The sequence below is a fragment of the Phaethon aethereus genome (assembly GCF_964289735.1).
Source record: "Phaethon aethereus genome assembly, chromosome: 3".
NCBI lineage: Eukaryota > Metazoa > Chordata > Aves > Phaethontiformes > Phaethontidae > Phaethon > Phaethon aethereus.
In genome coordinates, this window is record NC_138576.1 from 103,125,195 (window position 1) to 103,152,737 (window position 27,543).

At 39.1% G+C, this 27,543-nt stretch overlaps 1 protein-coding gene across 1 annotated transcript; it reads right to left on the bottom strand.

Annotated features, from left to right (window-relative positions):
• Positions 1–2,373: 2,373 nt before the first annotated feature.
• BICRAL (BICRA like chromatin remodeling complex associated protein) lies at positions 2,374–21,708 on the bottom strand (the record flags this gene model as incomplete). Its single annotated transcript, XM_081997487.1, has 11 exons — positions 21,660–21,708; positions 18,884–18,932; positions 18,733–18,801; positions 12,904–14,604; positions 11,026–11,125; positions 9,681–9,778; positions 8,033–8,094; positions 7,762–7,907; positions 7,516–7,610; positions 3,974–4,076; positions 2,374–3,176 (listed from the first exon to the last, which is right to left on the bottom strand). The coding sequence occupies exons 1-11, from the start codon at positions 21,701–21,703 to the stop codon at positions 2,374–2,376; spliced, it is 3,270 nt and encodes a 1,089-aa protein (XP_081853613.1). The 5' UTR covers positions 21,704–21,708.
• Positions 21,709–27,543: the final 5,835 nt, after the last annotated feature.

Sequence of the window (27,543 nt, forward strand, 5' to 3'; positions counted from 1 at the left end):
GATCGTTCAATGGGTTCCTCTCCTAAGTAGTTCAGAGAAATGTGTCTGACCAAATCAACCATGATTACTTTTTGTAATTTGTCATTTTTATATGCCATTGTCCCCCATCCCCAAATGAGATCCAACAGAAGACACATAGCCTGATACTTCAATTATGTATTTGCTGTAGAGAGGCTGGAAACCCATACCCATTTTGAGGTGGTACAAAAAGCAAGTGGATCAATGAATGTGCAACTTCACTTTTTTTTTTTTTCCCTATAAAAGAAAAAATTAACTAGTTAACATACAGCTGTGTAACTTACTCTTTTCCTTGCTAGATAGTTTAGAATGGATAAATTTCCAAAATGACAAAATAAAATAGGCATCAGGATACACAGCCATGAGCATATTATTAAATCTAAAAAGGCAATAGGTGAAGACTCTATTGTCAGTTTTGCCAATAAGAAAACAACTAACAGCCTGAGAATCTATTCTATGGACACCTAACTAAAAATTTAAAACTGGCAATACTTATTATTACCTTGAACATTTTACACAACACTTGGGAATGTTGGGTTTATACAAACATGTACTTTAAAATTGGCACAATTTTTTTAAATGGCAATTAGTAACATACAAAACCAGTATTTCCATTCACGTTGAAGGGGAAATGGATTTGAAGTAAGTTCATCTTTCTCACATTGCTTTATAGATTTGGTTTCCTCTAGTGGTCAGACAGTGGACTGTAGCTCAATACTGAATTGCACTGTAATTTTCTACTGTCACAAGGACCTAATTCTTCTTCTTTTTGTGCTATTCAGATGGACTGGATTACATGACAACAAAACCTTTTGTTTTCTTTGCTGGCAATCTGACTGACAACCACAGCTTGTCACAATGAGCCTCTATATCATGAAAATTGTAATCAGCAAGTCTGGAAAATGCCTGGTAATTTTTCTAAGAAATTGTGAGAAGGTCTGGGGGAAACATGAGCACACCTTAGAAACCACAAAAGCTGTATCCTCCTGAGCAGGCATATGTTGTACTACACGCACGTGACGAATGTCAGTGCACTCATGTGCACAAAAGCACTCATGACCAAAGTAAACTAGGAAAAAGCAGCATGGGCAGCAAAAAAAAAAAAAGTCATAGATTAAAAATAAATAAATAAAATAGTAAGATTCTATCTTAACAACATGACAGCAAGCCAAATACAAACCATGCAATGGTTTCACTTGGCTCTACAACATGAATTAATAATTACACACTTTTTGATATGTTTAAACAATGGGATTGCTGATTAACTTTGGTCTGTACATATCTTGATAATTACGATTGCTATGGTGGATGATATAACATTCTTTGACAGCAAAAAGCAAAAAAAAAGAATCAAAAATAAACACTGGCCTTCAAATTTAATTAGAGTAAGGCTAATGTCCTCTTAAAATATAAGCTACAAATATCATAACAGTTTTCAAATAAAAGTGCTTTTGACACCTGGTCTAAAAAAAACAAAACAAAACAAAAAACAAACAACAAATTAAAAAAACCATTTATACCACTTCAGAAAGACTCAAGGCTGACTACATCCAATTATAAAATGCAAAATCTTTTCCTCAAGAGTTAACATATATATGTATTATATATATAAATTCATGGCTCTATCACGGCCTCATCCTGTACACTTCGCCATTTACTGGCTTCCATTCTACCTTCCTTAGTCAAGCATTTATTACTTCATATCATGCCACTGTGACTAAGATCATATAATATCATCCCACAGACTAAAGTTACCCACTACAAATATATCAAGTACTAGTTTCTGCTCAGAAAGCAATAGAAAAGCACTTTACGTTTAAATTATGAAGCCTTGTAAACACACTGATGATATCCTTCCCACTTAAGAACCCTAGAACACAGATTCATTAACAAAGCAAACAATCACTTCTGAATAGAGGTACAGTGGGTTTTCCAGAAAAACTAAAGATTTGATGACTCGTGGAAAAGAAGGGTAGGGGACAATTGTTGCTTCCATCACTTTTTAAAAACATTTTCTTAATAAATATATCCTTTCAAATGACTGTGATTGTCAGTATATTACCGTATTACATAGGGCCTAACGACCTGCAACCTTGTTATGTTGCAGTACTGCACAATTATCAAAAGCACTATCATAATAATACTTGAAATAGTAAGGCCCTAACAGACTGCATTCTAACAAGGATTAACTTTACTTGGGTATCTCACTGTAACCACAATGAGTATTGCTCTCAAACACAGAACAGAATCTAGTTTAGAAAGGTTAACCTTAAATGCATGTCAGGCTGTACTTGTGGTGTCATTCACATTTGCTTCTGCTAAGAGAAACATAACTTGTCCATGGTACTGTAACTATTAACACTCTAAGATACTATTTACAGCTGCTTCTAAAATAGAGTCAGTTTCTACAACACCTTCACTGTGGTCTGGAATAAATTTTTCCAGGCAGTTTTCCTGTGAAGCAATAGGTGAAAAATTAGGAAATTCTAATTCAACTGAGCCGCTACTTGTCGCCTCGTTTTGTGGCTGTCTCCCAGCTTTTTTAAGTTCCAAGATGTTTTTAAATGTAGTTTCTAAACTCTTACTCAGCAGTAAGTCTTGCTGGGGTTCACCAGAACCTTTCCTGTTATCAGGATGTAAAACCTCATTCTTTGGAGAGCTCCTCAGAGTTTTGTCTTGGAGGGAATTATTACACGTTACCTTTGAGAAAGATTGAACTGTGTTCCTTGGTATTTTGTTGTGTGTTCCATGACTGCCTCTTGACACAGTTTTTGACAAGTCTTCAGAACTCGAAGAATTCTCAGTGGACTTGGCAAGATCTTTCCCAGCCATCTTTTCTTCAGAAAGGGGAACATACTGGCTCTCAGAAGAACAATTAGCTTTTTCAAACTTTAAAGCTTTAGTGAGGCTCTCAGATTTTTTAGTAGAAGCTATTCCTTCTTGTGGTGTCAGAGTGTTGTTAGGCACTAGAGGAAGTTTACTGTGATTTGTGGACTCTGCTGAGCTGGATTTTGGTCGGTCTCTGGCCTGGGTTTTGGTAGTTTGACTTCGAGAAGGTAATGTTTTGCTAGACTGATGGTCAGTTTTGCTGGACTGTGCTTCTTCAACTGTTTTATCGAATTGTTTGGCAGAACAACAAAAATCGGCCTGATAACCATCTGCAAATTAAGTAGCAACATTTTACTTAAATTACCTATACATTAAAATAACACACACTCCAAACATATTTTCTGAGTATTAAAATTCAAATAACATCCACAGCCTACAGATTCATGTCTTTAACAGACATACACATGCCTAAGCCTTCAGCTGCATCCAGTTAAGAGATTATCACCAAATTAATGAGCATACTATGTAAAACCAGACTGAGGGCACTTCCCAGCACTCTAAATACTCAAATATCGTATCTGAAAGACTAATACCTCTTCAACACAACCTCTGAATACCTTTTAAAATATGCAGAATATGCACAACATTTAAACAAATAGTAACTGTTATCTTACACAAACTGTGTTTCTAGTCGCTATGTTCAACAACAGTCTGATTAAAAATGCTGCCGTTTAAGTGGCCATGAAATTCCAAAAGCAACACTTCATTTACATGAGTAAGAGTATTCATGCATCATACAGAGGCGTTCTTCCTGAGACCAAACTCACAGATACTTCCTTACTAGAACTGAGACCTTGCAGGAGTCATGACTATTGTCAAAAGAGACGCAGAAACATTTCTCTGCTGAACAGGCCAAATATATTCTTTCCCCAAAAAACTGCCTTCAAACTTAGTGTCTCTAGACTGTTGAATTTGGGAGTTAGTAAAATTTAACCTGCAACTACTTATTCAGTATTTCAATTACTGGAATCCCTAGCAATCAGTGCCTCACTGTGGCCACACCTATTTTTAAACACTCCATACTTAACACTGCTTTTGTAAGAGTCAGAAGTTAACTATTACTTACCAGGATCCACAAGTGCAAGACGCTTATCCCGGGTCAGAGATGCCCTTTCTTCCTGGTTAAACATCCTATCAATCATAACCATTTCCGCAGAGGGATTTATCCGCTGAAGGAAAAAAAACCAACAACCATCTCTGTAGTCACTCGTATGTTGGTACCAAATCAAAACATTTGTGGCTTAGTTACTCTTCAGACAAAAATAATGTCTTTCATTAGGTATTTCCAGAGAACGTTCACAATTTCACTGCATCTTCAATGATCCCGACTGTGACCTCAACCACTACTGAAACTCAACCATAAAATATTATTCAACTTCATGGTACATTTTATTTGTTAAAGATTTTTAAACAGGGAATTACTATTCCTTAAGAACTGTACCTTTTCAGGTATATGTTTACTACTGTACACCCATTTTTTACATCATACAGCTTCTTTCTCTTTTAGAGAGAAAACCAGTAAAAATCTTGCAAGGGGACCACCCTATCATCTTGTTTCTTCCCTGCACTTCTCTCCCATCACTCCAACTAGTTGGTGCTGAATTGCATTTTGCTGGCAATGTCTTCAAGCCAGGTGGATCCATCCATCACAGACGAAAGTTCACTTGGCTACTAAGTCACAACACAGCCAACTAGTTCCAAACCTGAAAACTATCTGAAATAACCCCTTCAAAATGACTGAATAGGATTTACCATACAACACACCAGATGCTAAAAGAAAGATTTTAACCTCCATCCCCTCTTTGCACCTGCAATTACTTGCAAATATTTGATGGTTAGTATCTTTTTTAATGGGACTGCTAGATTCCAAAACCATATTAATTCTAACACTTACATTATGTATTCCTGTCTGTAAAGCAGAGTGATATAAATGTCTATTATACTCAAATTAAAAACTTTTCCAGGCTTGAAAACTAGCATGTCTGAAGCCACAATGACATTTCCTGATCTTTAGAATACATTCTTAAAGTAACTTTGTCATTTTTTTTTTTTTTATCATCTCATGCCTGGGATTGTGAAAGCACTCAAATCAGAAGCACTTCTGATGAAAATGTGAGGCTCCACGTAGCTTCTAAGAAGTACGAATGACTTCCTAAATTGTATATGCACCGGCAGTGGAAGCAGGGACAGGTATCCTGGGAAAAGTATAGGGACACTGCCTGGTTGTGTAGGGATGGCGTCAGGAAGGCCAAGGCACAGCTGGAGCTGAACTTGGCAAGGGATGCAAAGAATAAGAAGGTATGTCAGCAAGAAAAGGAAGGTCAAAGAAAGCATACCCCCCCCTCCCCCACTGAGCAAGACTGACAAACTGGTAACAATGGATGATGAGAAAGCTGAGGTACTCAACAACTTCTTCGCCTCAGTCTTCACTGGCAGTCTCTCTTCCCACACCTCTTGAGTGGATGGACCACAAGACGGGGACTGGAGGAGCAAAGTCCCTCCCACTGTAAGAGAAGATCAGGTTCAAGACCACCTGAGGAACCTGAACATACACAAGTCTATGGGACCTGACAAGATCCATCCCAGAGTCCTGGGGGAACTGGCTGACGTTGCCAAGCCACTCCCCATGGTATTTGAAAAGTCATGGCAGTGAGGTGAAGTCCCTGGAGAATGGAAAAGGGAAACATTGCACCCATTTTTAAAAAAGGTAGCAAGGAGGACCCTGGGAACTACCAACCCGTCAGCCTCACCCCTGTGCCCAGGAAGATCATGGAACAGATGCTCCTAAGGCACATGGGAGGACAGGGAGGTGATTCGAGACAGCCAGCATGGCTTCAGAAAGGGCAAGTCCTGCCTGACCAACCTAGTGGCCTTCTATGATGGAGTGACCACATCAGTGGACAAGGGAAGAGCCAAGAATGTCATCTATCCGGACTTGTATAAGGCCTTTGACACCATCCCCCACAACATCTTTCTCTCTAAATTAGAGAGAGATGGATTTGATAGGTGGACTGTTCGGTGGATGAGGAACTGGTTGGATAGTCGCATCCAGAGGGTAGTGGTCAATGGCTCAATGTCTAGAAGGAGATGGGTGATGAGTGGTGTCCCTCAGGGGTCTGTTTTGGGACCAGGACTGTTTAATACCTTCTTCATCAACGACACAGTGGGATCGAGTGCACCCTCAGCAAGTTTGCAGACAACACCAAGCTGAGTGGTGCGGTTGACACACCTGAGGGACGGGATGCCATCCAGAGGGACCTGGACAAGCTCAAGGAATGGGCCCCTGTGAACCTCATGAGGTTCAACAAGGCCAAGTGCAAGGTCCTGCACCTGGGTCAGGGCAACCCCTGGTATCAGTACAGGCTGGGGGATGAACGGATTGAATGAAAGCAGCCCTGCTGAGAAGGACTTGGTGGTACTGGTGGATGAAAAGCTGGATACAAGCTGGCAATGGGCACTCGCCGTCCAGAAGACCAACTGTATTCTGGGCTGCATCCAAAGAAGTGTGGCCAGCAGGTCAAGGGCGGCGACTCAGTCCCTCTACTCCATGCTCTGGTGAGACCCCACCTGGAGTATTGCACCCAGCTCTGGAGTCCCAGCACAGGAAAGACATGGACCTGTTGGAGCAGGTCCAGGGGAGGGCCACAAAAATGGCCAGAGGGATAGAACACCTCTCCTATGAGGACAGGCTGAGAGAGCTGGGGCCGTTCAGCCTGGACAAGAGAAGGCAGGCTCCAGGGAGACCTTATTGCAGCCTTCCAGTACTTCAAGGGGGCTTAGAAGAAAGATGGGGACAGACTTTTTAGCAGGGCCTGCAGCAACAGGACAAGGGGTAATGGTTTTAAACTAAGAGAGCGTAGATTTAGACTAGATAAGGAAAACATTTTTCACAGTGAGGGTGGTGAAACCCTGGCCCAGGTTGCCCAGAGAGGTGGTAGATGCCCCATCCCTGGAAACACTGAAGGTCAGATTGGACAGGGCTCAGAGCAACCTGATCTAGTTGAAGATGTCCCTGCTCACTGCAGGGGGGTTGGACTAGATGACCTTTAAAGGCCCCTTCCAACCCAAACTATTCTATTAATATGATTTGGCTCCAATTATAATATGGCTGGAGGCCTCTGAATGGAGACTTTCAACATTCTTTCAGGTTCTATCACCCACAGAAATATATAGAAATCACCTGCCCGAGTACCACAGCCTGTTCAGTGCAAGAGCAAAGTATAAGCAGAGAGCAGAGGTCATGTGTCTTCAATGTCTACGGAATTTGTATGTAACAGCATCCTTACTTGGGAGGTGTGTGAAATACAAACTCAACCCATTTTACTGATTTTAAGATGTGTGCATACACTTAAAAATGCAGGTTAGCCACCAAGATCACTGGTGCAGTAACAAGCATATTGGCTATATATATATATATATATATATATATATATATATATATATATATATATATACCTCAAACTTTCATGTATATGTTTATCACCTTTGTAAGGTTATCAACAGTATCAAAAAAATTAATTGTAACACTAGCTCTCACCTTCCTATATTTTTTTAAACAACTGAATCACATCCTATAAATATAAGATGTACCTGGGTTATACACCTTACCATTGCATCTTCTATAAGCAAACATCTGTATTTGTTCAGCATAGCCTGTGTCCTCTTCAGAAGCTGTGTAGCTACAGATTCAAATTCACTGTCCACTAGAAAGACAAGAGTATACTTTCAGATACTGTTCTTCAGTAACCTGCACAAATTTAAAAATGTTCCTTTTCTTACTGCTCTAACATACATGAAGAATTCTCTCAATACATTGATTACAAACTTATTTCCGATTTTTAAAAAGCAAATTACCCTTTCTCAAGTCTTCCTCTGTTGGCAGTGATCCCTGGCACACATGGTATGAAAGGAGTCTCTGGACTGCGTCATTTAATGATCTGAACCGACTTTTATCTGGTGTCACAGCATGAATCTGATCTTTCTGTAACTGTTGTAGAATACTACAAGGAAAAATAATGGTATATAATTAACACATACTCTAATATAAAGTTTATACATTGACAAAAATTAACGTGATTAAGGTTAGAGGAAACATCTGCAACAAAATTGCAAAAGAATGACTTACAAAGCTCCTTTAGTTAATTGTTTAGCAGCAGGCCTTTTCTGTCCAACTAAATGACCATCCACCTAAGTTCAAAATAAAAGACAAATTACAATATATCCCCTCCTTTACAAAACCCAAGTTGCAGCATTTATTTCTGCCAATTAAGTGTATCACCAATGCTAAGTGTAACTACCACGTAAGTATGAACACTTTCAACTATCTCATATTTTCGCAGGGCACTGCATCAATGAAATAGGGAAGTCACTTCTCTTACATAAACCTAAGGTCTGAAATGGTGTTCGTAGGCAAATTCCACTGCAATGCATATACATGCTTCACTAGGAAAAAGGTTGACTATCAAATTTAGCAGGTGCAAAGAAGAAAAGGTACAACTAAAAACTCTTCCAAAGAAATCTGCTCTCAAGAACTGTCTCTGCATTTCTCAGCTGATGTCATCTTGCCCAATTTTGATAGATTACAGTATCTGTCAGGAAAGCAGGCTAAGGTTGCGTACTTAAATTCTCAAAAGCCATGGTGGTTTGGTGGGGGGTGGAAGTGGTTCTAGGAATTCTGTTTCAGTGTCAATGCTAGAGATACACCCATCGGGTAGATCTACACCATCTTCTCCTTTCCTTAGACATTTATGAAGCCAAGGTTTTCCAAGGGAACACTGTCTAAACATGTGAGGCTTTCTGAGGCAGCAAAGGCTGATGAGAGGCATTACTGCAATCCAAGTATTCTCCCAAAGAAGCCCTTTTGGATCAAAGAGTCTTTGTGTAATAGAAAGTTGGGTTTTTTTCATCAATTAGTCTTAGTAATAAAATTGGTCACAGAGCAGAAGTTACTTATGACTTAAAAAAAGATTGCATGAAAGCTCTTTTAAACTACAACATTGTTAGAAGGAACAAAAGAGCAGCCGCCTTAGCCAAGTAGGAGCAACACGAAAGCAGGCAAGTAGGCACACTGTAATGGTACTTGCTGGCTAAAAAGCCTCTAGCTTCAGAGCATAAAAAGTATTCACCACCACAGGAGAGTGAACATCTGACCAAGAACTACAAAACCAGGCTGAACTCATAATTAAGCATTACTGTATCTTCTGCTCTATTTGTACATCAGCAAGACAGGGAAAAACATTCACGTCGTACTACACTGACAAACGTATTTACAGCAAGGAACAAAAATTCTAAATCAAATCCTCCCTTGTTTTCTTCCATGATTTTGTAGTTTAGTTCCATCTGCAACAAAGCCTATACTTTCAAGCCTACGCCAAACCCTCCCTTCTTGCCCTCAGCTACTCAGTCCATAAATGTAATAACAGCCTCCTCCCTCCAGAAGTTCTTGTATTCCCTATCCAAAAAAGCTGGCCTCCCTTTCCAGCCCCAGACCCTGGACATTGTGTTGTGGTTTTTTTGGGGGCGTTTTTTTGGTTTTTTTGGTTTTTCTTAACATAGTTGCCATACATAGAACTTTTGGTGCGGAAAAAAGGAAGAAAAAAGACAATGCAGTGAAGAATAAAACAGACAAAGACCGGATAGAATTTTTCTGCTACTTCTCACAAACCATCCCCTCCCAATCAGCTAGGGAATAGCTGAGTTTGTAAGAAGTAATGATAACAGTAGGTCTACAATTTTAAGGGAAAGGGAAACATATAAATAAAAGTACTCTTTACCTGTATACTCTGTTGAACTGATGATGATCCTATTACTTTTTCTTGTGGCTGTGCGGTTCCTAGAGATTGTTGTATGATTTTTCCTCCAGAGTCCTGTCCTATAAAAAAGTACGTTAAAAAGACTGTCATCCTAAGCAGAACAGAGTAACTTCATATATCTATCCAGATCATTTTACTTGAGTTTTCAGCTCTTAGGAGAAAGATACATGTCTCATATGCTTAAAAGCATTAGTGCAGTTACCCTAGGGAGAAACTGGCTCATAAAAATGAAACAGGACTGGTATTTTGTGCTGCAAACTAGAAAAATCCTCAGATATAAATCATCTCCTATCACAGTACTGCAATGTAAGAAGAAATTCAAGTACCATAAGTATAGTGTCCCAACAATTTTCTCATACAGTACATTTTATCAAGCTTTTCAATACTAACCCTCCCTCAAGCATATGAACTCAATTTTTCTCGAGCCTCTGAAGTATTTAGACAGCAGGCATCTCCCCCCCGTTCCCCCCGCCCCCAATTTTCTAGATGGGCAGACTTCTTCCAATTGCCTTGTTCAGGAATTCAAACAGCATCTTATCAGCCATGCTACATTACAAACAACACAGTAATTTTTTTTCCTCCAAAAAAAACCCCAAACCATACTGTGCTGACTGTAGAGAATTGCCTGGACAGCCTGCATGTAACAGTACACAAGGCGGGGGCAGGGGGAAGCATGTAGATTATAGGACCTTATTCAAAAGGGTTACTTATGTACACAGAGAACATACAGGTTACTGCATTCTTCTGTTTTTTAAGATATCAGTTTTGTTCTTTTAGTAGCATGGCGCTGCTTGAAAAGCCCAGCATTTTCAGTGACATTGTTCAAGGCAAAGCAACACATTAAAAAACAAATCGAGTGATGACAGCCTGCACACAATCTTGTAATCACTATTTTTCTTTCCTCTGTATCTGAAGCAGCCATCACAAGAGAGGGTCTAGAAGTTTCACGAACTTTTAGCACATGTCCATACTTTGGAAATTACTTATTTCTATTTTCCTAAGCTGAAAAAAAAAGTAAGAAAAATGAAAGAAGGTACAATTTGGGACTTTTTAGAGGGGAGAAAGAATTGCCTATTGTGGAGATTCAACTTTTCACTCTACAAAATGAAGTGCCATGGTTGGGAAACAGAGAAGCATACATTCAATACTGAAAAATTTAGTTTACATTCTTCTAAACATAAAATTCTGGTAACCTTTAGGTCCCTATCAGCATGAGCCACCAGTGCAAGTCTGACACATCGAAGAAGAACCAGTTTCTGTTGCTGGAGAAAATTAAGAAAATTATTTTTAAAAGACCTTAGTTGACCTGATAGTGTGTTGCTCAGAAGAGTTGTTAGCTGAGGCTGTCTCAAATTATCCTGTGTCTTCAATGCAGAAACTGGTGATGTCTGGTTCATACCTTTTTTCTGTGCCACACACATTAAAAAAAACAAACAAACAAAAAAAACACAACAGTCAAATATTTAATAAAAGTTTCAACAGAGGGGAAAAAGCAATAAAGGCAACTAAAATTCAGTTCTACACATCCTTTTTCAACCTCAAACTCATAGGTGGTGAAATTTCAGACATCTCCATTCCTCCTAAGTTCAAGAATTTTATGAAGTAAATCAGAAAGGAACAGAAATTACACTAACAGTACAAATATACACCAGTTATATTCTAGAAGAACCACGATCTACCACTACAAGTGGCCCTCAGAAAGCTCAGCCGTTGAGAGCCTCAAAACTGCAAGATTACTGAATAAGCTGTCTCCACAACAAAAAAAATACACAGTGGAACAAACTGTCCAGTGTTTAGTGACTACAAGATACATGGTTTATGATACAGTGCAATACTGAAAATGCAAGTACAAACAAGCTAAAAAGATTGTAGTAAACAGTAGAATTTGTTCTTTCATTATGCTTTTATAACTGCTGAAACTCACTGACCCAGCACATATCCTACAAATAGAAAGAAGTGGACACATGAAGGGTAAGTCAGGCAGGCGTCAAATTACTCATCTGCAAACAAAATCTTGCAACCTGTGCTAGCAGTTTTGGCAAAGACTAAAAACATGGTTCTACAACATGTTCACCCTTATCTTCTAAATACACATTATTTTCTAAGACACATTATTTCATTGCCCATTTTGGTCTTGGTTAAAAAAAAATCCACTGGACCTTTGGGAAAAGAGAAAGATCTAAGATAATTAGTGCAAATGCATTCCAAGACAGTTATTATCAGTATTTTATAATGACCAAGGATAAAAAACAAACACAAATTAAAAAAAAAAACCCCACAAAAGCAAAAAAAGGACAGAAATAGAGTAATAGTTTCTTGCTAATTGTGTGACAAGTTACAGAGTTAAATATTGGCAGAGTTTGGAAGTTCACTTATGGAAACAGACAAAAGTGAGTTGAATATATACTGCAGCTGCATCAACTGGACAAAAAGAGACCAATTCTCACCTTAAAAGTAAATTCAGAAATTTTAATTACTACTAAGTAGACCTCTTCTTAAGTGAAAATATTTTTAAAATGTTATGCTTTTACAAACTGCTTTAAAAGGTATTTTCTCTTAAGGATTCCAAGGAATACCTCTTGCCTTGTCTTTGCTTCAAATTTGAAAGCTTCTAACGGCTCCAGACACATAAAACTACAGTGGGCAAAATGCCAAAAGGTTAAGTTCTAACAGATTAGTTTTGTATGGTAAATAACAAAGAGAAACCCAAGAAACCTTTTCACCTCTATTTTGAATAGGTCAAATCTTGAAAACACATGCATAGTTTTTAGCAAGGTCAAAAAAACCTTGTAAATGCCAAGAATGCACCTGAGACTTTACATCTAGCTCTACAGTAAGACTTTCAGGAGAGCTTACAATTGTATACTCTTACAATGTCTATTCCTTTAAATGGGAGCAGAAATATCTCTGTGCTAAACAGTTCTGAAAATATTACTATAAATCAACAACAAAATCTACTCAATTAATGAGACTCATTTACTCAGTGACAGACTTTTTAGAAAACACTGATGGAAATTATTTCTCTGGGTTACAGTGATTTTCAGCAGTTCCACAGTATTTGTAACAATACAAACTAGCAAAACTGATGTTCTCTGTATTAACACCAACTTTAATACTTTGCTAACCAAATTTCAGCATAGCTTGGAAGCATTTCTTTGGCTACATGTTCAAGCAGTTTTCATACCTGACTAAAGGCAAACTGCTGTTGCGTTACTCCAACTGACGTGTGACTAAAGGTGCTGATAGATTTGGAAGAGGATGCTGGAAGACGATGCGATGCACTGACAGGAACTTGAGTTCTGTTCTGCGTGAGCTGATCTCCAGTAAAGTTACCTCCTGATGCGGCAGACTGAACTGATGGTCCCAAGCTAGGATGTACTGAACCAGAAGAACTTGCAACAGCAAATCGATTAGAAGCTGACATATTTGAGACTGTAGACTGCCCCGGTGACATCGTAGTAAAACTCGATCTACCTTGAGAAACATTAGCTTGACTGGGCGACAAATGCAACACTGTTGGTGACGCCTGCTGCAGTGGTACCTGTCCACCAACAATTTGTGAAGTTCCGTGATTTACTATAACTTGGTTTCCAGGAGCTGTGAATGTCTGGCCGGAAACTAGCTGAACAGCTGTGTTCTGATTATTCAGCATCTGTCCTGAATATGACTGGTTGGCTCTTAGCATGTTTGTAGAGTTCCTGTTGAGCATGACATGCTCAGCAGACACTTGGCTAGGAACCAGCTGGGAAGGTTGAGTCTGAAGAAGTTGTCCATTTATGGCCTGGACATGATGAACTGAATTGGAATTAACAGACAAACTTGTAGGTATGAGAAACTGGTTTTGAGGTGCATGAGGCTGTCCCATAGGAGAATGGATAACAATACTACCTCCAGCATTGCTAACTGTCTGAGGTGTAACTGATTTTCTTGCATTTTGTTGATTAACAATATTAACAGACATATGAGGACCAACTACTGAACTCTGAGGTGAGTTTGCAGAAGCAAACGGAATCCCTTGCTGTACATGATGTTGCTGTATTCCCAAGTTATTCACATTATAAGCAGTCTGCTGACCCATCTGGATAGGCTTTGGTTGGATATTAACAGGAACTTTGTTAGAGTTTGGTGCCAAACCCCTTTGAATGATGATATTATGGACAGGCAATGACGTCTGAAAATTTGTGCTGTTAAATGGAACAGTTACAGGTTGTGCTACTGGACTTGAATTTGAGTTACCAAACAGTGAGTTACCATTTGGAGTTTGTCTATGAACCAAGAGGCCACTACTCATGTTTGTAGGTGTTTGCTGACCATTGCCTTTCAGTATAATCTGAGATCCATCAAGGTTATTAATGGTCATCATGGAAGGTTGATTACTAAATGAACCAATTAGCTGTATCTGCCCAGAACCACTAATCTGGCTGCTATTAGACAAGTGCTGGCTGGGAACACTAATTCCGACATGTTGCATAAAGCCATGTTGCACACCGACTGTATTGCTTGCAAAAGATGCTCCAACAGGTTGCTGTACCACTTGAGTAACTCCTATAGGTTGCAACGTCTGACCTGAGTAATTAGAAACATTAGAAGCCTGAGTAAAGGATGCTGATGAAGAAGGATGAAGCTGAGCTTGTGCAAACTGTTGGCTAGAACCTACACTGGCATCCAAATATGCCTCTTCTGCCAAAGTCTGTTCAGTAATATTGGCCTCCTGCAAGGACTTCTGAAGAATATCAAAAGGCTGATCCTCGGTAAGATCAGGTAAAGGAGAAGATACGAGTTCATCTTCAAGAAACTGAAGGCTACTGGACAGCTGCAGTCCATCACTAGGCCCCTCTCCAAGCTGACCGCTTACACCTTTTACAGACGACTTAGGATCAGTGTTCTGAAATGCAAAACGAGAAACAAATCATTTTCAGACATTCCAAGCTCTCCCCTGTTTCCCCATTAAGCTTTTTTTCATGCAAGCAAACTTCCTTTACAAAATTATATTCTTTGCATAATATGTATGTAAGGTGACATCCATCACATGCAGTGGGCCAGCATAAATATGTGCGTCACATCCCACTCATGCCCTCGTAAGAGACTGCTCGAGCCACTATCTCACTTTTCAAATCTCCCAATTCTACAGCACTCAGCTCTGCAGCTGTACTGTTTCAAGAGGATGTGACATGCTCTCTAAGTACCATTTTCCTTTCCTCAAGCTCAGCACTGTATGGACAAAAGAATGAAAGAAAGGAGGAATGAAAAGACCGCCACTGTAACTCAGTTTGGGAGAAGGTTTCAGTAGGAACAGTAGTAGCAGGGAAAAGGCCAGAGAAAGCTGCTCTTTCACTGACTTCCTCTATCATATGAGATCTATCTCCAAAATCCTACCAGTATTTCTATAGTCACACAGTACAAACCAGTGACCATTTCATAAAGTTGAGGAATTAAACTAATTCTTTGTTTAGAAAAATTTTAGAAACAAAGCAGGAAGTTTAACACTACAGACTTTGTGGTTTATGCTAGTAAAAAGATTATGGAGAACTAGAAAGATTGGAACTACAGCAAATATTAAGTGGCACCTTGAATGAAAAAATCCTTCAAACTTATGTCCATAAATATTGTGGTAAGGAAAATCAGAGCCTACTTCACTCTGGCCGACTGTCAATAAAATTTTCTAAACCGAAACTACGTCCAGACACTCTAGACAATGCAAGTATCAGGTCTCTACAGGTGCAATGACGAGTTTAAATGCATAGTAACACTTGCAATGGTTTTAAGTTGGACAGAGTATACCTTTCTAAATTGAAAAACTGTACCTCAACTACTTAGAGACAATATCCAGTCTCTTTTTAGGTCAGGATAAATGCAAAATGTGGGTTTTTTTAAAATGTGAAGTTATCAGTCACCTTCACACTCTGAGCCTTCACTCCTTGAAGGTCATAGACCTTTTACCTCATATAAACAGTGTGAAGATGCTGCAAGCTGTAATTATCACATGCAATAATGTCCCCATCCTCACTCCAGTTCCCCCAGCATATCTATTCAGAATTTTACCCCAATCTGTTTCTGAATCAGCCTGTGTAGTTTTTGAAACTTTGGTCGTGTTTTAGAATATTAAGAGATTGTTCTTAAAATTCAGTGAAGTATTTTCAAAATACAATTATAAAATCACAATAAACCTTTTTACATTTAATGTTAACAGAAGGAATTAAACTAGTACTTAAATGTCTTGATGTCTGCATGTCATGAACACCTAAAATTACAAATCAGGTTCTCAACTGTACCTAGCTACCATCAGGCAGAGCAAAAAGGACTCACTAACTAGGGCCTTTATTAGGACTCGTAACTGTCAGGTTCCCATGGAGAATTCCCTGCTGCATCTGTAACTTGTCTCCAGTGACAATGACCAATCTGAAATCTTTCACAACTGTGGTACTTAGAGGGCTCCAGTTAACGCTATTCCAGTTAGTAGTAACAAAGCAACTATTATTACTACTAATAATAGCAATAGTAATATTACATGTGATCAAGATTAACAGCTTGAAACTCTCCCACTGGAATGAAGAATCCCAAGTGTCATTCCCTGTTCCCAGGACTGTTTAACATCCAAAAACATTTTTATGTGCATAAACTGAAACCAGTGACCCTCCAAGTTAACATCTGAATCGCTGCTGCCCAGATTCAGAGCAGTCATGCAGAAGACCATACTAATTTCAACAAAAAATTAGTGTCTTGGCAACTGCATGGATCTGCTTACCAACAAAGAGTCTTATTCTTGCTGGCTCCATGAGTATTTTGTTCTCTTACACTGTTCTATTACACTCTAATAGGAAGGTGGAAGCAATCACCAAGTACAACCCAGGTAATAGGGCAATGGCTCAGGAACCCTCTCATGAGGGTTATAACAGAGACTGATGACTGCCCAAGGAAACAAACCTGGAATCAGTACAGGTGGCATGCAATCATTCAACTTGGGGGCGGGGGGAGGGGGAGTGAAGAAAAAGAGTGGACACTGCTTTCTTGTCCTTCAGTCAGCAGGAACTTAATCTTGTTTGTGTTAGGCGTTGGCTGAGGATGCTTACCAGCTGAAGCACTGAACTTGTAAACTCTGCCACAGAAAGGCATGAGACAGACATCAAGACAGTCAAACCCTACTTCAATGTAGCAACTCTGAATACATATAAAGACAGTATTTTCAGTATCTGCAAAAACTTTAATGACAAAAAACTCACGAGGCCTTTAACTCTTCAGGCTTCTCATAAGCAGAGACTATGAAACCATCTATTTCTGTTTATATTTTAGATGCCCCTTGTTCCTTCACAATGCACTATAAGAACTGATCTTTGCAATCGAGTTGTTCGTCACTTAGGTCAGCACAGGGCGCTCACACAAGGGAGGGAGGGAAGAGAAGATGGCATTGGTATTCATTATGAAGATACAAAAGGATGAAAACAGAGCACAAGAGGAACAAGTCCTGGAGAATGAAAATACAGTAAGCCATTCTAGGAACACACTAGAAATCCCTGCTCCTCTGATCACCTGCCTGCCCAATCTCATATACCAGAAAGCTCTTTTGGCTTTCACCAAATTTTTTCGTTTCCTCCAACTACTACTCCCTATGCAATAATCCCACCTTGCCCAGAATCTCCTGTTCCCTCTCGAAATTCCTTCAAAAACTCACTTTCTGAAAATACAGCAGAAATACACCCGACTCCTGCCCACCCACTCACGCTTATCAGAAGAATCTCTACAAAGAACAACTAGGAAGTCTAGGCTAGGACAAATGCATGTCATACATCACCTTTTTTTCCCCCCATAACCTCATTTTAGTTAGGATGAGTCTTCAAAACCCACCTCTGCCCTGCTGCATACTGGAAGCTGCTGTCTGGTAACGGCTAGCCTGGTACCAAGTTGAAAACACCATTCCCAATTAGTTGAAAATTGGGCATACTCCATTACTGTTGGTATCCCACTCCCCCACCATTATCTGAACTGGATTATCTGGATAAAGAACTATCACTCAATGTTATGTTTCTTCTACAATATTTAATAATGATATTGAAAGGGGAAGGACAGAGCAAACGCTTCACATCACACTGCTGTAGCTACAGAAAATCAGTAGTTCTCTATGTCAATTATTTAAGGTCCCTAACAAACCTGCAAGTATATCCACGTATCTGTTAGGAAACTGGGACAAAAAGACAGACTCAAGACAACAGTACAACAGAAAGAAGAAATACCAAGGAAACCCTACTCTATGTATTCAAATAACCGAATGGTGGGATGAAGAATCTTTTTTTTTAAAACACACACCAACGGAGTCAAAGCAACATGGGTCAGAAGGGATCTCAAGAAGTCACCTAGTCCAACCTTCTACTCAAAGCAGGACTACTGCCAGCACTAGAGCATATCAGCCTTGGTGTTATCTCCAAGGACGGCAATGCCACAACCTCATTGGGTAAAACTTGGTCCAGGGCTGCAATACCCTCCTGGCAAAAAAAGCATACTGAAGACTACTTGCAACACCTAACGAATTTGAAGTGACTTCTCTAACTCTGAAGTTACAGGAAGGAAACACCTCAAGCTAACTATTCAGTCTAAAGAACAAAAAAACCCCATTCATTAATTTTTAAAAATTGCCAGCTCAGATTCTACTTAGAAATAAGAAACAAAGCTATCCTAATATACACAGCAAATGTATGAATGACTAACTTTTAAGCTCTCCATCTACAATCACTAAAATTACAAGTCCACTTCACTGGAGAGAGTTACACCGGAGAGTATTTTTACTGCTCAGCAAGCTGTTTTACATATTTACAAAACACAGCCCAACAGTGCAGTATCTTTCGATTAATTCCCCACTGAAAACCCAATGAAATACTTAAAATATTAACAGTGTGAAGTGATCTTCTACGAAAAAGGTCAAAACCCACATCTACTTTGTTCAGTTTTATAAAAGCCAAGTAAAGCCGTAACAGAAGCATGCAATCTCAATACAAATATAATTTATCTCCTGGTCACTTACATTGGAGTTGGCGAAAATTGAATTTGAGTTGGCTACAGAATATTCTGCATTAGTCAAGTCTTCATTGCTCTGGTAAAAGACAAAAATCATGTTCAGAAAGAATACACTAAATGAAGCTTATGTATGTTTAATACACAAGAATGCTACTTACAGATTTACTACTAGGTCCATGTAGAAAATAATTCAGCGCCTGTGGGTCCCTTAAGGGGGGGAAAAAAAAAAGTTACCACTTTTAGGAAGCTCCTTCTACTAATGAGGCTAATTTAAATAAGCCCAATACTGTATCTATCAGGTTTATAGTAAAAACTAATTTCTTTCACTGACTCCAATGCAAAGCTGACAGTTTATACCATCTGAGGATCTATATTTCTGTATCAGCGCAATTTTCAGATATTGTGTTTGCTGTCGTTGTACCAAAGCATTTCAAGCAATAACGAAGTTTTAATTGCATTCTACTTTACTTCCCTTAATGAACGTATTACTCATTCTCTTGAAACACACAGTATTTTATGACAGAACATAGTACAAACCTAAGGAAAATACTACCACCAAAGAACATGAGAACTAAAGCAGGTACCATCTCTTCTACAGAGATGAACTACAATGCCTGTTTAGCTAGTGTCTAAGTCAACAGGGTATTTACAAACCTGAACCTTTAACGTGTTTTCTGCCACCCTTAACAAGTTAACAAAAACTTATGCTTGCCAGAGTAACAGTCCATTTGCGTGGAAAAGGTGCTGCTTTTTTCCTCGAAGTGAAATCAATCATAGAAATAACTCATTAAATATTATGAAATACAATTTCAGTGTATTTCATTAACTTAGCACTATCACTGAGTAAGACTCACGATTAAAAATTTGGTCTGATAGAATGAGTATTGGAAATTGGAACAAATCAAAAATACATTAATGTAACTGCACATATAGACCAAATAAAAAAAACATTAAAAGGTTGTGTTACATGGCATTATTTTAATACGATGATTATGCAGCATTTCCCAACATGTCCATTAGCATGAAGAATGACAGAGTTTTTTGATTCTAAAACATCTTTATTAACAAGTAATAATAAAACATTTTTGAGAAGCAGGAGATTCTCATGTAAAAAAATATTAATTCACAACATCTCTCCTTCTCTCTTGATCATCCTAGAAAATAAAGAGGGAACAAGTTAAAGATCTTTCAGGTTTACAACTACTCTTCTAAAAGCATAAATACACCTCTATTCCTCTTTTTTTCATTTAAAAAACAAACTGCATTCATGTGTTTACAAAAGATGCATTAAACAGACAGTATTTGGCAGGGATCTTATGGTACAATTATGCTTACAACACAGAAGTGGCTACATGCATTTTCAAACAAAAATGTGATTTTCATAGTAGATTACACTACATTTCAAGAATTAAGGAGCACAGAACTCACGATCTCATATAGGGCTGTACCATGCTTATGAGTTTTATCAATAAAATAACCAGGCCATTTAATACTAATTACACTCACTGGATTTAAATCATGAAAAATTCAATTAAAAATGAAGAACACTTCATCACCTTAAATATTGTCTTTAGTAAGGAAAAAATTTTAGAAGGCACTTACCAAAAATCAAAGATCAGATGAAAAAAATGCTGTTTTCCATTCTTCTAGATGCTTAAGACAGTAATTGCTGCCAGCAGCAGGAAGAACACTAATTTTTCACAAACACTCATCTCTATAGAGAGCACTTCATTTTCTGGACCACCTGTGAACTTGTACCAGGATCCTCATGATTCATGCTCATGACAGAGCACTTAATTGCCCCATGCAGTCAATTATCATCTTTATGTTCCAAGCAGGATGTGTTTTTATATGGCTTACAGTTGCATTCTGTGAAGTATTACTGGCAATGCTTTTGCTACAGCATCCACAGAGTAACACCCAAATGAAAGCAGCCACTGTGGTGATACTTTGTTTTTTCCGAAGTTAAAGCTCTCACTGGTTTTGCTGGAAGCTTTGAGTGCGTGAGAAAGGTAAAAGGCCTATTTATTTATTACGTTTAAGACAGTGGAAAATTCTTGTGTGAAGCAGAGACAACCTTTTAGTAGCTGCTACGAGACTGATATACTATTTCTGTCAGAGTTTGAACAAAGTAGTGTATGTTCCATCTTCTTCTTATGTTTTAAATGCATTACAGCTTATTATCTGTTCTTGAGTACTGACATGAACATTAGCAAAAGGAAGGTAACTTGTCACATACACCATCCACAAAAATCTTGCGGCTTTCCTAATCTTTTTTTCAGATTGCCACCCATATGGAATTATAAACCTCCAAATAAATCTGTTGTGGAAATAATGCCAAAAAAACCCAAAAAATCCAACAGGACCATTTAAAATCCCCAATTATATTAAACTCAAGTATCTCTGAACAAAATTCTGATAAATTCTTGTCTGTAATGAATACTTGACAGTACTGGGTAACACAATTCTATTTTTCTAGCATTTTTATGCTAATGCATGTTATTAGTAGAAATTAAGTATTTATAATTAAGAAAAAAATAATTTTACTTTTCCCTTTAAAATACAAGCATAGTGTTAACAAAGTATCTAGTTCCACTACTCAAAAAAAAAAAAAAGTTCTCTGCAGGCAAGTTTGCCACAACATCCCTAGGAACATGCTTCAACATGAAGAGGAGAAGGGAGTCCAACCTCCATGTACACTCATTCCTTACCCTTTCTTGAGGAGAATGCTAGCAAGTGGACTGTCAGCTAGTACACACTGGGATTGAAGACTCTGTGATACACACATCTCCACATGGAAGTAAAGCATAGCTATTCACTTCATTTGCAAGTCACCTAGTCTTGAAACAATACTGAGATAGAATCATCGTCTAGATGATTTTGCAAAATTATTTTTCCCAACTTTTCCGAAAGAATTGCTTAAGGAAAACTTACCCAATAAGATCAAGGAGACAGGATTCATCGTCGTCATCATCCATGACAACTAGAACAAAAAGGGAGAAGATGAATATTTGATATGTATCAGACAAATTGCTTTCAACAATAAAACCAATTTAGAATACCTCAGTATTTTCTATTAAATAATTTTTGAAGTTGACAGATGTCAACTACTGGCAAAGTTCTTAAATAAACCTGCAACTTCTACAGAGGTCCACTGATTTATCTCAAAATCCTATTCAGTCACTTGTAGTGATACACAAAATCCCATGCAATGGGATAACCCATTTAGGGTTTTTTTGAGAATACTGAATTGGAGAAAGACAAATGACTAACCAAACTGATTAAACAGAACTTCTATGACTTAAAAGAAGTAGTAAAATACATCAACACTGAATGCAATCTTAAGACTCCAATTAAAATGCTTCTATAGGAATTTACTCACAGCTAATCGCAGTGAGGAGATAACTAAACACCACATAACCTACAAAGGCTGTTACAAATTAGCGGCTGTAACAGCAACCGGCCAAAAGATAAGCAAACGTAGGTCAGTATATGATGGTCCTGTCATAGGCTAGAACCAAAACTATACCCAAGACATCACAAAGCGTTAAAAAGAACACTGTTTTCTAGCAGACCTTTCTTAGCTATTGCTAGTGACAATATAGCCACTTCCAGTCTCTCCTCAACAATACTCAAAAGTGTATTTAACGAACTTGTGATTAATAGCACAGAGTTCTGACAATCCTTTTAACAACAGGTGGGAAATTCATTTGCATTAGCCAAACTGAATGTAAGCATTCATTCATTGGGTGCAGAGCAATTTTAGCCTCACAGCATCGCGGCCACCGACTCTCTTACGCACTGCCTACTCAGTCAGGTGCTGCCTGTACCAAATGCGTTCCACTACTCTTTCCTCCGATCACTGTTCCTTCGAGCTTCTGTTCGCATGTCCTTGTTCTCCTGTTTGCCGTAGCTCTCAATGTCATCTGAGACTGTCCCTTTGCCCTGTCAGTAACTCTCAGGACCACTTTATCCTCCCTTACTCTCTCTGTAAAGATCCCATCTAACCAACCAGTTCAATTGTCAACTGATGCTAGTTTCCTAAACCTCTTGGCACCCTGGCTTCCGCTTAGTCATCCAACCTCATCTTCACAGTATCTTCTAATCACATCAAATTAATCACTGTACATTCTATGCTTTTTTTTCCCTCAACTTCCCTTAAAAAGTCTGCTTTCATACTTATCACACAGATTTATTAATATAGTTTTGGCTTTAATTCATTTTGCTCACTCTCTGACTTCCTGCCAAACAGAAACTTACTCTCCGTGACCAGAGCTACATGAATCATTCTTCAGGCTCTCCCTCATACTGACCTCCATAATGCCTATGACCATGAAGGGACTGGAGCACCTGTTACAAAAGGGGCTGAGAGCACTGGGACTGGGGAACAGAAGCCTATCAGGGAATCTTAGCTGTGTGTATAAATACCTGGTGGGAGGGTGTGAAGAAGACTGAGCCAAGCTCTTCTGAGTGAATGAACAACAGGCAAGGGGCACAGATTCAAACGAACAAATAAATATATTTAAACATGGGAAAAACACTTTTTTTTTTTTAACTCGCAGGGTAATCCAATACTACAGATTTTCCAGCAAGGTTATGGAGTCTCCATCCTTGAAGATACCCTGAACCCAGTGGGACCACAGCCCTGAGCAGCCTGCTCTGGCTGAGCCTGCTGTGAGCAGGACGCTGGATGAGGTGATCTCCAGACTTCCCTTCCTACCTCAGCTGTCTTATGATTCTGTAACCTCTTCCCTGAAATTTTTCTGTAGTCCGCTGATTCTGAAAATGGTTTATACTTTAGACTAGCAGAGAGGGTACCCTGTCCTCTATATTCCATAGCCTCATTCAGATTTTTTCTTCTTCAATCTCCTGTGCTTTCACTTACAGAGAGAGTGAAGCAGAACCAGAGCATACATGACTATAAGGACCCCTTAGTATCACCTCTCTGGGAGAACAGGAAAACAAAGCACAGCTACAGAGAACTACCTCAAATGTTGACAAAAATCAACATTTATCAGGTGATTATGCACCTTAAGAAAAATAATTTCTCCCATGATTCAGGTAGTACATCTGCTCACTGTTGCATACAGCCACCAGCATGAGCACTGATCTTGCAATTTAATGCTAAGCAAATAACATGATGTTTTATGATGTCACAAAATTTAAATGTAAATGTGCATTACTAAGAACAAACAAATAACTTATTAGCATTAAGCGATTAGCATTCTACTTTAGCTGCACTTAGTACTACTTACAGAAAGCTGTTACCTCCTCTAACAGCTAAAGAGCATATCCAACTCTCAAGAGCAATGTTTCAAAGACTCCCAGCCAGCCAAAAGTAAAAAGGAGCTCTATCGAAAGTCAACATGAACTTTGTTTTCACATTGCATGCCTACTTTTGCAAGTCCCATCCCATGTGTCTGTGGCGATACCGACATTATTTAAATAAAATAAAATGTCTTTGCTTTACCAAACCAAATATTCTCTATGAATATACTGCAGTAAGGCTTCAGCATTATCGAAAGTGACCACACAGAACTTTGTTCAATCAGTACTCCCGTGGGTATTAAAAATACTAATTCAAATTAGACAAATTTGCCAAGTTCACTAAATTCTTGAAAACCTGCATGTAGTGATCACAATGAAAATAAATTGCATGAAAAAAACAATGAGAGAAAATCTTAAATGGTAATACATACTCTTCACTATTCAGCCCTTTAGCTGAGCATGCAGTTGGCTTTATTAGAAAAAATAATTGCTGGTTTTCGCATTTCACATACATAACACAGGAAAAATCTACCTAACATCCTGTAAACTCCTACCAGTTTACAACAGACAATAGAAGCCAAAGAAAACTGCTACATTTTTTATAAACACCAAGAATCACAACCAGTACCCTAGAGAAGGCCTCTTCCTAACAAGCTTTAACAACATTTCTTGTCATCACTAGCATAATTCTATACACACATGAGAAAGACATATTATGCCAATTTTTTTTAATGCTGGTTCACCAGAGAGCTAATCTGCACAAACCCAAGTTTTTACACAGCTGATCAATGTACCATCACAGAGCCATGAACACACCTGTCATACACAGCTCTTGCTACATCCAAAAGTTGTTCTGATCAGCACTTGCAGCCTAAGGGGCTACATGCTCACGCTCCTTGAAAACTGCAAATGAAGCACAGTTAGTTTGCTACCATCTCAATATCCCCACAAATGGTGGCTAGGTAACACTACACTAACGTGACGCTGCATGGCAGCACTTTTGTGAAATACCACAGGACCAACACACAATTTAAACAGCATACGTAGGGGTATGTGGTCTGTGAAAGAACAAGAAAGACCACAACCCAACCGCAAACGTACCTATTTAGACCAAATTCTGTTCCTACTTTATCATACATACATACCCACGGTCTACATAACCACGTAACTGCAGGTTTCAATCTTTTTAACTAATGCAGTTCTTCAAAGTTCTTCAGTGAGGATTAGTGGCTTGTCAACTTCCGGACAGCAACATTGGAGGTGCACAATCAAACCGAGTCCTTGCACACCCAAAAGCAACTACTTGTCAGTCTATTTAGAAAAGAGGGCACCCTTAGCAACACATGACCTTAACATGGATGATCACTTAAAAGTGCATTAATAAAAGCATGCCTATCCTGTGAAATTTTCCTAGTGTTTTCTACAGCACAAATGGTAGAAAAGATTGCAGTTTTTCCCACCAACTACCTTTTCAAGTTTTCTATATACAACTTACACGAATTCTGTCCTCCTCACTATTTGTTAACGTATAGCGTGCGCCAAATCAATGACTGATATATGAAATGGGTACAAACTGTATTAAGCCAAGACAGTTTGAAAATAAAACTCGACACAGTAAGTGGAGTTAGAGGATTAGAGTTACGTAGCCTAGACCAGTGGTCTCCAAAGCGGGGTGTGTGCAACACAATCCATTGAGGTACAGTAAGGAAATACTAGAACTTCAGTATTATGTGCATACAATTTGTAAATAAATATACATATACTGTGGGTGCATGCTCAAAAAACTTACACCGATACGGGTGTGCAATCAAAAACATTTGGAGAGCACTGGCCTAGACTCTTGAAGATTGACTCACTTCTGTATTTGGATCAATTGACAGGGAGCTTCAGCCTGTGGGCAAGGGGTGTGGGTGGAGGCTCCAGGTCAGGCTTGTGTGGGCCATCAGGGCCCACCAGTGCACCCAGGGCGCTGACAAGAGCCCACACTAGAGACAGCTGGGGGAAAACACACATTGGGAAGATTCACATAACCTGCTGGAGAGCTGTTACAATGTAGCCTAATAAATATCTAGTTATCATCAATACTGTTCTACAGCATCTTTTTTAACAAAAATAAAAAAAGAAAAAAAAAAATCTGTTTATCATAAGTAGGACAAACTCAGCCCTGCTGGTACATCCAACTAATTTACAAAGGGCAATCCTTACTAATTAGTCACAACCCAGCCCAGATATTCCATGTAACTTACTATTAGCAAAGCATCTACGGTTTTATTTCATACCCCTGCTACTGCACTGGTGAACCCAGTACGTACTTCAACTTGGGTCACATACACTTCTGGAAGCAGGACTGCCTATCCCTTTCGGGAAGTAACCAGAGGCCCTTTACTTCACACTCCCAAACAGAATATAAGAACAGGTGAGAGTAATAAAACTGCCAAGGAAATCCCAGCTATTCAGGCCAATCCTCTGGGGGACTGTTACCATGTGGCCTTGAAGTTTCTGCCTCCCTTTCAATGCTCTCACCTACTACAAAGCACAAGCAAACAAAAGAGGAAGAGAGCAGTTCTGAGCCCCTCTCATCCACTTTCCCCGAGTCAGCTCAAGGCTTTGAACAGTCACCTGGAACAGAAAATTGATCTGACAAAATACATTGATCTGTTTCAACTTTGATTAGCTTCTTGATTTGGTTCTGGCTTGCCACGGGGCTACAAGAGCACTAGAGCCAGCACAAGAGAGGGAGCAGGAATGAGGGAGCTGGGTAAATACGGGGGAAGGCAGCAGTGTTTCAGCCAGCTTAAAGCAATCGTCAGACTGTAGCCGCACATGTACAAGTAATACAGCCACTCTCACATTAGCTGCAGTGCAGACAGCAAGTAAATAGAAGCCATTATTCCCCTCTATTCAGCACTTGTGAGCTCCCATCTGAAATACTGTGTCCAGTTTTGCCACACACACCCTGCCTTTAGAAGAAATAGAAAAACTTGAAGAGCCCAGCGGAGTTCCAATAAAATCCTACAGGCACATGACAGTAAGAAAGTCTGAGGGAACTACCTTTCTTCAGCCTGGACAACAGAAGGGTAACCGAGCCTCTACCTCCAGTCTGCCACTAGCCGAAAGCGGTACTAAGCCGAGCAGAGTTAAGCCTCTTCTCATCAATGCAGAGCAAGACACAAGGCAACAGCCAAGACATGCAACACAGAAAATCCCAACCAGATGTAAGGAAAAAAGAAGTTCACAAACAAGAATGCTCAAGCAAGAGGGTGGAATCACCCTCTTTGGAAACCTTAAAAACTCAACTGGCCCTGACCAACCTGTCCCAACTTTGAAGCTAGTTCTGCTTACAGCAGGGGGCAGGGCCAGATAACCTCCAGTTGTCCTTACCAGCCTAAATTTTTCATCACCATGCTACACGATCCACAGTATCATGCAATAGATGCAGGATCGACAGCCTGCAGAGTCACTAAAATGAGATTTGTCCAGAAACAGTCCAACTATTCATACATGCTTCATATACGGCACATGATTTTTAGAACTTAAAAAATTTGAGTAT